This window comes from Ursus maritimus, unplaced genomic scaffold (assembly GCF_017311325.1).
Source record: "Ursus maritimus isolate PB19 unplaced genomic scaffold, ASM1731132v1 scaffold_11, whole genome shotgun sequence".
NCBI classification, from domain to species: domain Eukaryota; kingdom Metazoa; phylum Chordata; class Mammalia; order Carnivora; family Ursidae; genus Ursus; species Ursus maritimus.
In genome coordinates, this window is record NW_024423453.1 from 52,863,589 (window position 1) to 52,876,989 (window position 13,401).

General features: G+C 36.2%; 1 protein-coding gene across 1 annotated transcript in view; it reads left to right on the top strand.

Annotated features, from left to right (window-relative positions):
- The window catches only part of TLL1 (tolloid like 1), a 136,954-nt gene that overhangs the window by 105,823 nt on the left and 17,730 nt on the right, over positions 1–13,401 (top strand). The window contains exons 17-18 of the mRNA XM_040625543.1: positions 3,293–3,418; positions 6,006–6,133. Coding sequence (XP_040481477.1) covers positions 3,293–3,418; positions 6,006–6,133 — 254 coding nt within the window. The remainder of the gene's footprint in view (positions 1–3,292; positions 3,419–6,005; positions 6,134–13,401) is intronic.

A 13,401-nucleotide genomic window follows, 5' to 3' on the forward strand; every position in this document is an offset into this window, starting at 1 on the left:
TATTAAAACAAGTATCTAAAAAAATAAAATAAAACAAATATTTTTAAAATAACCACACTGTATTCACTGCTTCCTAGATGACTTAAAATATTAATTGAAATAAATAGCTTTCTTTGTCTGCATGATGTAAATTGTGTGCATAATTTTAAGTGTTCCACTGTTTACTGAAATTTTCTCTTTTCATATGATTATTTGACATATGCAGGCACAGTTTTATATGTTACTTTGCTGGGCATGATAACTTTCCTCTGCTGCTTTTAGTTGCTGTTTGCATTAGTCCAGTTTTGAATTTTAGCTAAACTCTAGTTTAATATATGTATAGAATATACATATTCTATGCACAGAATATATGTATAGAATATACATATTCTATACACAGAATATATGTATAGAATATACATATTAATATATGTATAGAATATACATAGTCACAAGTGTATTGTGATTACTCTTAATTTTCATGTGACATTGATTATATTAGGCACCGTCAGATGTGGGGATGAAGGCAGGAAACACCAATCAATGGGGAAGAAAGTACTGTGGATACTTAGACAATAATGATTGTATAAAATCGCCTTCTTTTTCTACCCCCTTCTTTTTCCTCTAAAGATTATTTTAAAATTATTAATTATTTTTCCCAAACAACAGAAAAATGAATAATTGGCTACAAAAAACTACTATGCAATGTAATCATTTTCACTTTCAACTTTATTTCTCTTTAGTTACCATTACCACAGCTATTATGGTAATATTATGTTCTAATATTATTCTATCATAATACATTCTGTCAAATCTAAAGAAAATAATTCTTCCTAGAAATATAACCTAGTGGCTTGAGATTTCCACTAGAATGACGTTTAAGTGTTAGAAATATTTTATGTTCTGGAATTGTTTTGATTATAAAATAACTATGGACTTAAGAATGCATGGAATAATAACTTGGGTTCATGTTTGTATTTTAACATTTTTGCATTGCTCATGAATGGCAATCCAAACAGGTCCAGATACAAGGATGATCCCGGCAGTCCCTGCCACCTTTGGTTCCCTGAGCACTTAATCTGTTTACCAGTCAATTGCAAATGTGAACTCATTTTCTCTAAACTAATTGGCTTACAGTTGTTAGATTTCCAATGAACTCTCAGAAGTCTGGTTGACCTATAGTATAACTAAAGTTCAGTCTCTCAGGTGTTATTTTAAGATCATCAAACATTCATTATATAAACATTTTCATAGGAAATATGTAACTATTTCAGTGTAAGTAATTCTGGAAGAGAAATTTTTAATTGGTTATTGCCATTTAACAAAGAAAGTGTATTTCTATATCCACTCATGAGAATATATTTTTTTCTGAAGCATCTTAACTAAAGTGTCTCTGGAAAGTTACATTAACAAATTTAATGAATTAATAAATTAATAAATTTAAATCATTTACTGCTTGACTGTCTGAATTGGAAAATACCAGTGGCTGACACCACCAGGGTAAGAAGTATGGCCTACCATCCACCCATTCTGCATAAGTCATTCATAACTCATATACTATTAATTTTCTATATTCTCACTGTTGACACAATTAAAGGAACAGGGCTTTGAAATGATTATAAATTTCCCTCAAATTAATTTTACAAGGCTACTTCTGTATTCTGAATTTTTTTTTTAAGATTTTATTTATTTATTCAACAGAGATAGAGACAGCCAGCGAGAGAGGGAACACAAGCAGGGGGAGTGGGAGAGGAAGAAGCAGGCTCACAGTGGAGGAGCCTGATGTGGGGCTCGATCCCACAACGCCAGGATCACGCCCCGAGCCAAAGGCAGACGCTTAAGCTCTGTGCCACCCAGGCGCCCCTGTATTCTGATTTCTTATGCATGTTGATGCTCTTTTAGAGAATAGTTTTCCTTCTTCTACTTTTATCTTGCTTAGGCTACGTAGTAAGTAATAAAAGTGTAATGGAAGTGTTAAAGGTATACATAAATCACAGATGTATTGGTTCTGATTCTTTCGAACTTTGGGACTGCCTGTATGCATTTGGAGTATTCTGATATTGCCAATACACAAATATATCCCAGAAGCATGTATGTCCTCTGTCATGTAATCAATCTCCAAAAGTGGAAAAATAGATGCATCCTTAAAAATTACTATCAGATTCTTCTATAAAAATGCTTTTCCTGAACCCATCTCCATAGAGTGAATATTGATTTGATAAAAAGGCAAAAAAAGCAAAAATAGCTTTAGCTATTTAGCGATTTAGCTGTGTGCCACTGTGAGCTCACAAATTGTTACTGGAAAAATCAGTTGACAGTATAAATTTTGAATTCAGCCAACCTCTGATGACTGTCATGTGTCCTTTTTGTTCTCTATGCTGTGGGAGTGATGAAAGTCTGAGTGATGTGTCATCATCTATGTGTGTCAGGAGCAATCTGCCAGTTTTGACTTTAATGGACAAGCCAGCCATGGAATGACAGCTGAGTGACACAGTACGGTGGCTGATGCCTCTCCCTGGATTGACTGCTGCTAATCTAGTTTGGCTTTTTTCCCTGTAGTGAATTTATTGGCTATTTCTTAAAGCTCATATTTCCTATTCTAACCTTTACTTCTAGCACACTAAAAGCCTTTTCAGGGAATTACTTATTAATAAACTGCTGGAGTAGATTTGTTTCAAATATATAAATTAAGTTACTTCTTTAGGATAATCTAATGATGCCTTTTTCTGTCTTGGACAGTTATGAAGTGTTCAGATTCATTAGTGCTAACCATAACAGCAAAGTTAACAACAACAACAAAAAAATCAACTGCAGTAGTCATACTGAGTGATTTTTTAAAAAGTGATTATACACAGATTTTGGAACCTTGTTTAGCCTCTGTCTCTACACCATGGCTAATATATTGAAGGATTTCCCTGTACTTAAATGCCAGTTCTTGCATTTATTCAAACTACTCACAATTTAAAATTTATTTTTAAAAATTGGCAATAAATGTGTAGGATTAGTTGGAAAAAGATCCATTCATTTCCTGTCTCCTACTCAGAACTCCTACCCCAGCACAGGAGTGAAAGAGGCTACACGTTGTCATCCTAGAGCCGGTAGTCTTAGAAACTCAATTCATGGTACAAGGCGCCAAGCTAAACAAGGAGTGGGTAAAACTAAGACACTATAAATTTGGGGGGTTTTGTTTCATGCAAAGAAAGCTGTGACTTAGTTTACCCTTTGCCAGTGTTAACCACAACTATAAGACTGTCTTTTGACACCCTTTGTTTCTAAAGCTACTTACTAAACTGTGGGGTTATCTTTTTGCTAGACAAAGACGAATGCTCTAAGGATAATGGCGGGTGTCAACATGAGTGTGTCAACACAATGGGAAGCTACATGTGTCAGTGCCGTAATGGATTTGTGCTGCATGAAAATAAACATGACTGCAAGGAAGGTATGAAGGAGTGTTCTTTTCTCGACAACATCTAGACTTTCATGTAGCTTGGGTAAAGCACTGCTTCCATATCAATGAGTTATATCGTTGTTGACTATTCAAATGTCAAAAAAAAAATATGTGCGGTGTTCAGAGATCCAAGGCATACAATTGGAAACCTCATAGTACCTAAAGTTTCTGCACTTCACACATGGGTGGCATTAGAATAACTTTGTGTAACAGACATCAAAGTGGCTATGATGCCATCTGGCAGCCAGAAAAGCACCACGTTATCCCTAGGTTCTTGTAGAACAGACCCTATAACAGTCTCCATATTTAAACTTGACTTCTGCTAAATGTTTTGCATTTGGTTTAATTTCCCTCCCCAGAATATCTCATATATGTGCTACACGAGTGATGGCACTTTAAATACCAAGAGTATCAAATTCAAATGCCTACCAGAGGAAAGACATTTGAAAATGGTAGACACTGTGCCATTTAAAGTTCTAAGTCATGGGTTTGGCCAGAAAAAAAAAAAAAAGGAGCATTCTAATAGCACAATAGTAGACTCTCAGTTTTTGGCCCTGAGGCCTTATAATATTCTGACTTCATAAAAACAGTTATCTTTATCTCCTTAGCCAGTTTGAGGTAGATGGGAACAAGAAATACTCAGTTCTTATTTCATCCTTTGAGGATCTGCTTCTGAATTTTCTACTTAAATTGGATTTGTGCCCATTTTGAAAAAATTACTATGGCAGATTTTATAACTTCAGTTATTAGCATGCGTAGATTGGTAGGTCTGTGGCTAGAATCACAGTTAGATAGCAACTCTTCGTATGAACATTGGAATAGTACACAATATCCTGAAGTGACCCTTGTTCCATTCGGTTCCTTTCAAATATTGTCACATGTCAGGGTTTTGTTATTTTTTCTTTTCTATTTTTTCATTGAGCCAATGATATTGCTCAGAATCATATGCAAGCAGGGTATTTTTTGTTTTTGTTTTTACTTTCTTATAGGAGGATAAACCCATGAGGACTCTGATATTTGAAACTTAGTACAGTATTCTGTTAAATCAACAGGCTGGGAATAGTCCAGTTATCTTGCAGCTATAGAAGATAATTCAGAGAAAAATGAGACAAATTTTGTAGAGTATGCATATATCCTGTGACTCACAAGTAACAAATATAAGTTAGGTATCTTAATTCTCTGTTTATAACAGTACATATTTTCAAGAAAGGATTTCATAAGAAACTTGCTTTTCGATAGATTATCCCTAATAAGGCTCATTTTTACTGCCAGTAAAGGTTTAGGATATTCTTTTACCTCTGCTATGGTATGGACACCTTCTACAGTTCAGTAGTGAGCCTCTTGGCTTTGCTCTATAGGCTATTTCCAGATCCTGGAGACTCCATATTTCATATGGCAAAGCAAGGACAGGGATAATGGAACTTAGAAAACCATTAGGATCTGGATTCTAAGACTTGCTACATGATCCTATGTTGTTTGAAAGGAGCTGAATTTCTTCTCTTTTTTTGTATTCCTATGTTGGGAATTCAAATCTCCCTATGGAAACCTATCACAGTTCAGAGAAAGCTCTAGTAGTAAGGAATGCAACAGCACCACATTTATGTTGGGCATCATACCCTTATTGCATAATCCTGCAGTGTAACAGGTGTCTTGTCCATATAGTACAGAATCGCCCCAAAGAGATTTCTTGGAACATTTCAGAGAATTAGTTGTGTTGTAGAATGGGATACATAATACACAGCAAATAATTCCCAGTCTAAACTAGGATGGGCAGCGTGCTGCTTCATAAGTTACAGGCAATGGACAGAGCCTGAGGATATTAAATATGTTTTTTACATTAAACATTTTTGAAATTGTATATGTATAATGTGGAATAGCCTCCTTTAAGTTAAGGTAATTTTAATTGTGAAAAACCTAAAAGAAATTTCATGTTAATTGAATGAAATAGCCTTCAATATTACTTTAGAAACTGTTTCCATGGCTAGTAGCTGTTCACTTATTTTTCCCCTTAGTGCTGCGTTTTACTTTGATAAAATTAGGGTTAATTTACTTTAACAGCTAAAATTATGGTTTAGGTATTCAAGTGTTTACTTTAAGGGTGAGAGAAAATGTAAATACATGATCCATAAAATGGCTTATGATGTTAATTAGCTGTAAATGATGTTTCTGCTAATGGAAAAATATGAATTGAAAATGGCATAGTCCATTGATTATCATTGGTGGCATTGCTTTATATATTTTGCACATGCCAAGTGTTGATATCCTTGATTATCAATATATGTTGCTCTGTTAAAATCTGAGCTTTCAGATCCAGCAATTTAAACTAGTCCATTTTCTTTTAGGAATTTATCTAATTCATTGTAAACAATTTCGTGTGGGAACGAAAACAAGCATTGCCTGATTATGATCAGCAACATGTTTGCCAAAGCAGATGACTGTGATAACAGAGACTGGAGGGGTGATTAGTTAGTATTCATGAAAATCTTTCAGCAGCACAGGGGGCAAATAGGCTACTTTCTTGCTAAACCAATCCTGGGCTAGATTTCCACACTGATTGATATTATTGTTATTGGCACAGCTGAGTGTGAACAGAAGATCCACAGTCCAAATGGCCTCATCACCAGCCCCAACTGGCCAGACAAGTACCCAAGCAGGAAGGAATGCACATGGGAAATCAGTACCACTCCTGGCCACCGAATCAAATTAGTAAGTGAGCTCGTCCTTCTTCTTTCTGTTAAGCTAACTGCCCTAGTCTTTCGTGGCCAGCACATGGAAATAAAATGAATGTTTATATAATTGAATTGAATTAGCGGGCAGCTGGAAAAGATTTTCTTTCTTATGCTTTCCTACTTACACTAAACAAATCCTTGATTTCCTAGATCAAGATGACAGTAATGGCAGCCATGTAGTTCTCATATGGTATTCTTATCCTAGATGCTTTAAAAGGAATTATCAAAGTTACTGCAAAACAGTAGGCTCTACTTCCTAACATGTTATTGGTCATAATGTTTCCAAGTGGGGAAAATAAAGGAAGGAACAAAAAATCATCTGAAATTCAGCAAGAAAGAAATAAAATAACTATTCGCATAAACACAACATAGTACTGGTTGTGTCAATTCTATATACCTCATATACAAAATGTATGTATTTTTAATAAAACAGTGTTGTCTTGTAACGACAAGTCATTTTTACATAACATAGCTGCCTTCCTTAGATGGATACTGGTATCCTTAGACTTCCCCTAAATTCAAAGACGAATGTAATGTTTGTCCTTCCTCCTGTGTTCTTTGTCTTGCATTCTGTCCTGATCATCTGGTAATATGTATTAAGCTTCATTACAGGCTGCAGAGCACTTGAAGAGTCTAATGTAAGGAAATAATCATAAGAATATAGAAATTTTAACAATTTCCCATAACATGCTATTGTCAAAAGCAGGAGGGAATGCCAGCCAGCCAGGCTCAGGACAGTCTAGTGGCACCATAATAAAGGACAAGACATTGTCTTGAGAAGGAGACTACCATTCTACATATGGTAGCTTACTGGACCAGTCCAGCCATTAGGTTAATTTTAAAACTTTTTTGTTAACCTTTCTTTTCCGTGAATTTGGTGGGGCAGGGGAGAAGCATTACTTATATGTGGCATTATTATAAAAAAATTAGAGAAAGTTACCAAGACATTCATAGCCATCTTATGGAGGTTTTTTGCAATCACTGTATTTGTAAAATATCCATAAATGACTTTCCAAACAGAGACATCAATTTATTTCAGCCACTCTCTGGAAAGATGCTAGATGGTAAGATGACAGTATTGTGGGAACGTGATTATTTGCCAGTCCTGTCCAAGGTCCTGATTGAGAGGACCATTCTAAAGCTAATGGGCTGTGTTCTTTTCAGCAGTGCAGTTAGGTAAAGAATTTGGAAAACCAGATTTTCTGAGGACATTGTTTTTTGTAGATCCACATTTTGTCTGCTACTACATTCCTTCTGCCTGAAGACAGATTCCTTTTATATTTTGTGTAGGGTATGTCTGTGTAGTATCAATTTTTAAGGATATTTTTATTGGGTATAAAATTGTAGGATGACAATTTTATTTTCTTGTCTATACTTTAAACACTGATGCCATTATTTTCTGGCTTTCATGGTTTCTCATAAGCCTCTTATAAATCCTATATTTATTCCTTTTTTTTTCCTATTGCTATTTTCAACATTTTTTTTATCAGAAGTTTGAATATATTGTATCTAGGTGTGTGTGTTTAGAATTTTGTGGGATTTATTCTTCTCAAAATTCTCTGAATTTCTTGCATCTGTATTATGATGTTTGTTAGGAATTTCTGAAAATTCTCTGCCATTATTTCTTCACAAAATTCTTTTTTATTATTGTCTCTCTTTCCCTTCTGGGATTCAAATTACACATATGCCAGATTGTTTTATATTATACCGTAACTCTTGGATACTCTGTTAATTTTCTGTCACTCTTCTTGAGTCTAAGTTTACATAAATTTCTGTAGACCTATCTTCAAGTTCAGTGATTGTTTCTTTGGCTGTCTTGAGTCTCCTGATGAACTTGTTAACACATTCTTTATCCCTCTTACCATGTTTTTTCATTTCTAGCATTTTAATGACTCATTATGATAGCTTTCATGTTTATTAGTTTGCTTGGGTTGCCGTAACAAAATACCATAGATTGAGTGGCTAAAACAAAAAATATATATATATTTTCTTACAGTTTTAGAGGCTAGAAGTTCAAGATCAAGGTGCTCTCAGGGTTGGTGTCTGTTAATGCCTCATTTCCTGGCTTATAAATGGCTACTTTGTTTTTATATACTCACATGGCCATTCTTCTGTGTGTTCACAGACAGAGTAAGTTCTGGTGTCTCCTCATCTTCTTACAAGGACATGAGCCCTATGGGACCGGTCACCTGTATGACCTCATTTAATTTTAATTACCTCCCTAACAGCCCTATCCCCAAATACATTCACACTGTGGGTTAGGGATTCAATGTATGAATTTTGGAAGTACACAATTCAGTCCATAACATCATCTCTTTGCTGAAATTTCCCATCTGTTTGCATGTTGTCTGTATTTTTACTAGAATTTATTTTATTTTATTTTTTTAATTCAAGTTAGTTAATATATAGTGCATTATTAGTTTCAAGGGTAGAATTTAGTGATTCATCAGTTGCATATAACACCCAGTGCTCATTACATCAAATGCCCTCCTTAATGCCCATCACCGTTACCCCATCCCCCACCCACCTCCCCTCCAGCAACCCTCAGTTTGTTTCCTGTAGTTAAGTCTCTTATGGTTTGCCTCTCTCTCTTGGTTTTTATCTTATTTTTCCTTCCCTTCCCCTATGTTCATCAGTTTTGTTTCTTAAATCGCACATACAGGTGAAATCATATGGTATTTACCTTTTTCTGATTTATTTTGCTTAGCATAATACTCTTTAGTTCTGTCCACATCATTGCAAATGGCAAGATTTCATTCTTTTTAATGGCTCAGTTATATTCCACTGTATATGAATACCACATCTTTATCCATTCATCCATCGATGGGCATCTGAGCTCTTTCCATATTTTGGCTATTGTGGACAGTGCTGCTATAAACATTGTTGTGCGGGTGCCCCTTCAAATCACTATGCTTGGGTCCTTTGAATAAATACCTAGTAGTGTAATTGCTGGATCTTAGAGTTCTATTTTTTAACTTTTTGAGAAACCTCCATACTGTTCTCCAGAATAGCTGCACCAGTTTGCATTCCCACCAACAGTGTACGAGGGTTCCCCTTTCTCAGCATCCTTGCTAACATTTGTTGTTAATTTTAGCCATTCGGACCAGTGTGAGATGGTATCTCACTGTGGTTTTGATTTGTATTTACCTGGTGATGAGTGATGTGGAGCATTTTTTCATGTGTCTGTTAGCTATTTGTATGTCTTCTTTGGGGAAGTATGTTTTCATGTCTTCTGCCCATTTCTTGACTGGATTTTTTATTTTTTGGATGTTGAGTTTGATAAGTTGTTTATAGATTTTGGATACTAGCCCTTTATCTGTTGTCATTTGCAAGTATCTTTTCCCATTCCATAGGTTGCCTCTTAGTTTTGTTGATTATTTCCTTTGCTGTGCAAAATTTTTATCCTGATGAAGTCCCAATAGTTCATTTTTGCTTTTGTTTTCCTTGCCTCTGGAGACATGTCTAGCCAGAAGTTGCTGTGGCCAAGGTCAAAGAGGTTGCTGCCTGTGTTCTCCTCTAGGATTTGCATGGATTTCTGTCTCACACTTAGGTCTTTAACCATTTTAGATTTATTTTTTTTGTACAGTATAAGAAAGTGGTCCTTTACTATCATCTTTAGCATAATAATCATAGTTACTTGATTTTATTTTATTTTTTAAAGAGAGAGTATGTGAACAGGGGTGGGGTCAGAAAGAGAGGGAGAGAGAGAATCTCAGGCAGGTTCCATGCCCAGCGCAGAGCCTGACATGGGGCTTGATCTCACAACCCCGAGATCATGACCTGAGCTGAAATCAAGAGTCGGACACTTAACTGACTCAGCCAGCTGGGTGCCCCAATCATAATCACTTTAAATTCCATCTCATAGTTTAAACATAGGGGTTATGTCTGAGTCTGTTCTATTTATAATTTTCTGTTTTAGTAGTATGTTTTTTTCATTTTCCTTGCCTTTTGCATGTTATGTAATTTTTTATTAAATACCCAACATTATGTGGGTAACAGTGGAGACTTTATGTCTGGAAGTGGACACATCTCTTCTGAGGCTGTTAGCACATGTGTGTGTATGGGAGTGGACATTGTTGAGGAAATATCTAGTTAATAAAGCTGAGTTTGGGTCTTCTTGTTCCTATGATGACCTTCAGTGCACCATTGGCCTTGAATTCCTTTTTCTTAAATTGGAGGCTGGGATTTCAGTGACATTTCACAATGTTTACTTTATCTTTAGCTTCCCTGTTCATCTCCACCATGAGCTATTTTCCTCTCCACACTTTGCCCTCACCAGTGGAAGACTGCAGTTTCTTCTTACTTGGTGCTTGTTGCTCCGGTGGCAAGGACAAGGTGTTCACTATTGTCCTGGTACAGCTTCCACCTTAGGCCCTGATGGTTTAGGTCTCAGAGATGTTCTTTCTCAGTGGTCCTGTGTCTTTCCTCTGTGGCATCCAAACTCCATCTTATATTTCTGGTTGGTCTTCCATGAGTTTCTTGTCCCTTCTATGGTGGTAGCAGACCTCTACTGTTCTTGCTGTAGGAACCTGTGACCAGTCCTTCTCCAGAGGCAGACGTGGTTTATTGTGGGGTATTGTTGTTGTTGTTGTTTTGCCTTTTGCCTGGCATCTGTATCTTTGCCCTGGCAGTGACAGGGTTTTCTTTCCCTCTTCCAGGAGCTTAAGGTTTGTTTTCTAGAGAAAGGTTGAATGAGGGCTTCATATTTTTCTCACAAGAGTGACCACTTCGCTCCTCCAAGCCTGTAACACTGAAGAAGGTATGCGACTTTCTCCTGCTCTGCCCACGATTTTTCTCATGAGCAGGAGATTGGGATCCAGGGAGAAGAGCCTGCAAGTGGGTGTTAACACCCCCTGTGGCTGCAGCTCCCAGGGGATTCTGTACTCTTACTCTAGTCCACACCTGACCTCTACCAGTTTATTAAAAATTATAGCTGAGTACTTCTTACCTCATTGTATGGCGCCCAGCATCTCTTCCTTCCATGGCCTGCCACTGGTGAAAGGTGCTTGTGTCCCATCTCTCCTTAGAGGGGGCTGAGATTCAGTGCATTTCAAAATACTTGGATTTTGAAAGATTCAGCTCTTTGATGTGTTCAGCAAAGTTGTGATTTTTAAAGTTTACATGGGTTTTCCTTGTTGTTGGGGTAGAAATGCCACTAGTTCCAGAAGTCTATGTCCATGGGAAAGTAAAACTACTGATATACCCCAATATTTTATTGTTCTTTAGTTTTATGTTTTTCGGCTTATTGAACTCCCCTTCCAACTCTAGGACAGTCTGTTCCTTCACAAATTGCAAGCTTTAATTTTCATGCAAATATTCCACTTGAAGTTCAGGACAGAAAGCGTGTCTTTCAACAGTGGTCATGCTTGCTAGTATCCTAAGAAGGAAATTCTCAGAATGAAAACAAAAGCTTTAGGCAAATATTGATCTTTGGGTATTTGATTTTGTGATCTTTGTGGGAAGTGATTACAGCCTAAGCTGTAGGCTTTCTCAAATATTAGCATGCATCAAAATTACCTGGAAGGCTTGTTAAAACACACATCACTGTGAACCCCAAAGTTTCTAAATTGAAACATAATACTGATTCCCACTTTCTTATCCCATTAATCATGGGTTCATATAAAATCTGACTCTCAATACACTCTAAGAGTTAGGATCACTGGAAAGTGTGTCATAACATTAGCTGCCAACTTTAAGTGATATTTCAGTTCTGTATTTTTTAATTCTTACCATTTCAATGTTGTAGCTTATGTCTACTGTCATTGTCTCCCTGCTTGTTAATGTAACTGCCGACTAATCTTATCTACTTTAAGACTGAAATTTTTAAAATCTTGAAGATTTTTTTGTATATTCTTTCATATACTTTTCTGATGCATGCTCTGATCTTTATTAAACCTTGGAATACTATCTTCATATAACTGTGATAAGCTAGAGAGCTGGGATCCAGAGAGCCTGGGAGTGTCCTTTAAAAGGGATCCATTCTCAGATAGGCACTCTCTCATACGTAATTCCACAAATAAAAATATATATGTTCTCAAGTTTTCCATTTCTTGAGAGAGTTCTTCAAATAATAAAATGCAGCTTGACTGGGCACATCTCATACCTCACAAAACTGTGCTTCGACTAAACAGCACTAAAAACTAATGTGTGTATAGTGCCTAATGGCTTCAAAGTGGTATCATGCATATTATCTCAAGTTGGTATCACAAATGACACTTACAGATAAGGAAGCTGTCCCAGGCAGTTTAGGTAAGTTGGAGAGTTTATAAAGCTGGTAGGAGTCTAAATACATTCGAGCCCAAGATTCTCTCTCTACATTTTATCTGATTTTTTTATTTTAGCATCCTGCATCCATAATGGCTGTGCATGTGCACATACACAGTAATTTAAATGGAAAATATTAATAAGACAAAGTTATAGTGATTAAGTAAAATGAATACCCAACAGAGACATATGGAGGGATTAGGAACATATATTTTGGGGTTTTTGTGTGTTTTTTAAAAGATTTTTATTTCTTTATTTATTTGAGAGAGGCAGAGCACGCACGAGCAAGGGGGAGGGGCAGAGGGAGAAGCGGGCTGCCCGCTGAGCAGGGCACCTGACGTGGGACTCAATTCAAGGACCCTAGGATCATGATGTGAGCTTAAGGCAGATGCTTAACCTACTGAGCCACCCAGGCGCCCCAGGAACATATATTTTGAACTTAAAGTGACTTGTGTCTAAACCTAACTAAGCATGTTATCTTGAAAAATTAAAATCCTTTTAAATCTCAATTTCTTCCTTTGGAAATTGGAGCTAATACTCAGAAATTTTTTGTGCGCATTAAATGAACTTGCATATAAAGTATTTGGCATAATAGCTTATTAAAAGTCAGTAAACATTGATTTATGATATCCAAATAGTAATTATAATTATGACAATGATTAATAAAAATTATATACCATTTTATTGGATAATTCAACCATGGTCAAGTTTTTGTGTAGCCTTTTGAATTTGAAACTCAATCCTAGCAATTAAAAACATAAACTAACTTTTGCTTGTCAGAAAGCTTTCTTTAAAGGGCCAAATAGGCAATATTATGGACTTTAAAGACTATGTGGGCTATGTTGCTACAGTTTAGTTCTACTGTTTGAGTATGAAAGCATCCACAGACAATACACAAATAAATGCACGTGACTGTGTTCCAATAAAAGTTTAATTACAAAACCAGCGTGAGGGCTGGACTTGCCCTGCAGGACTCAGTTA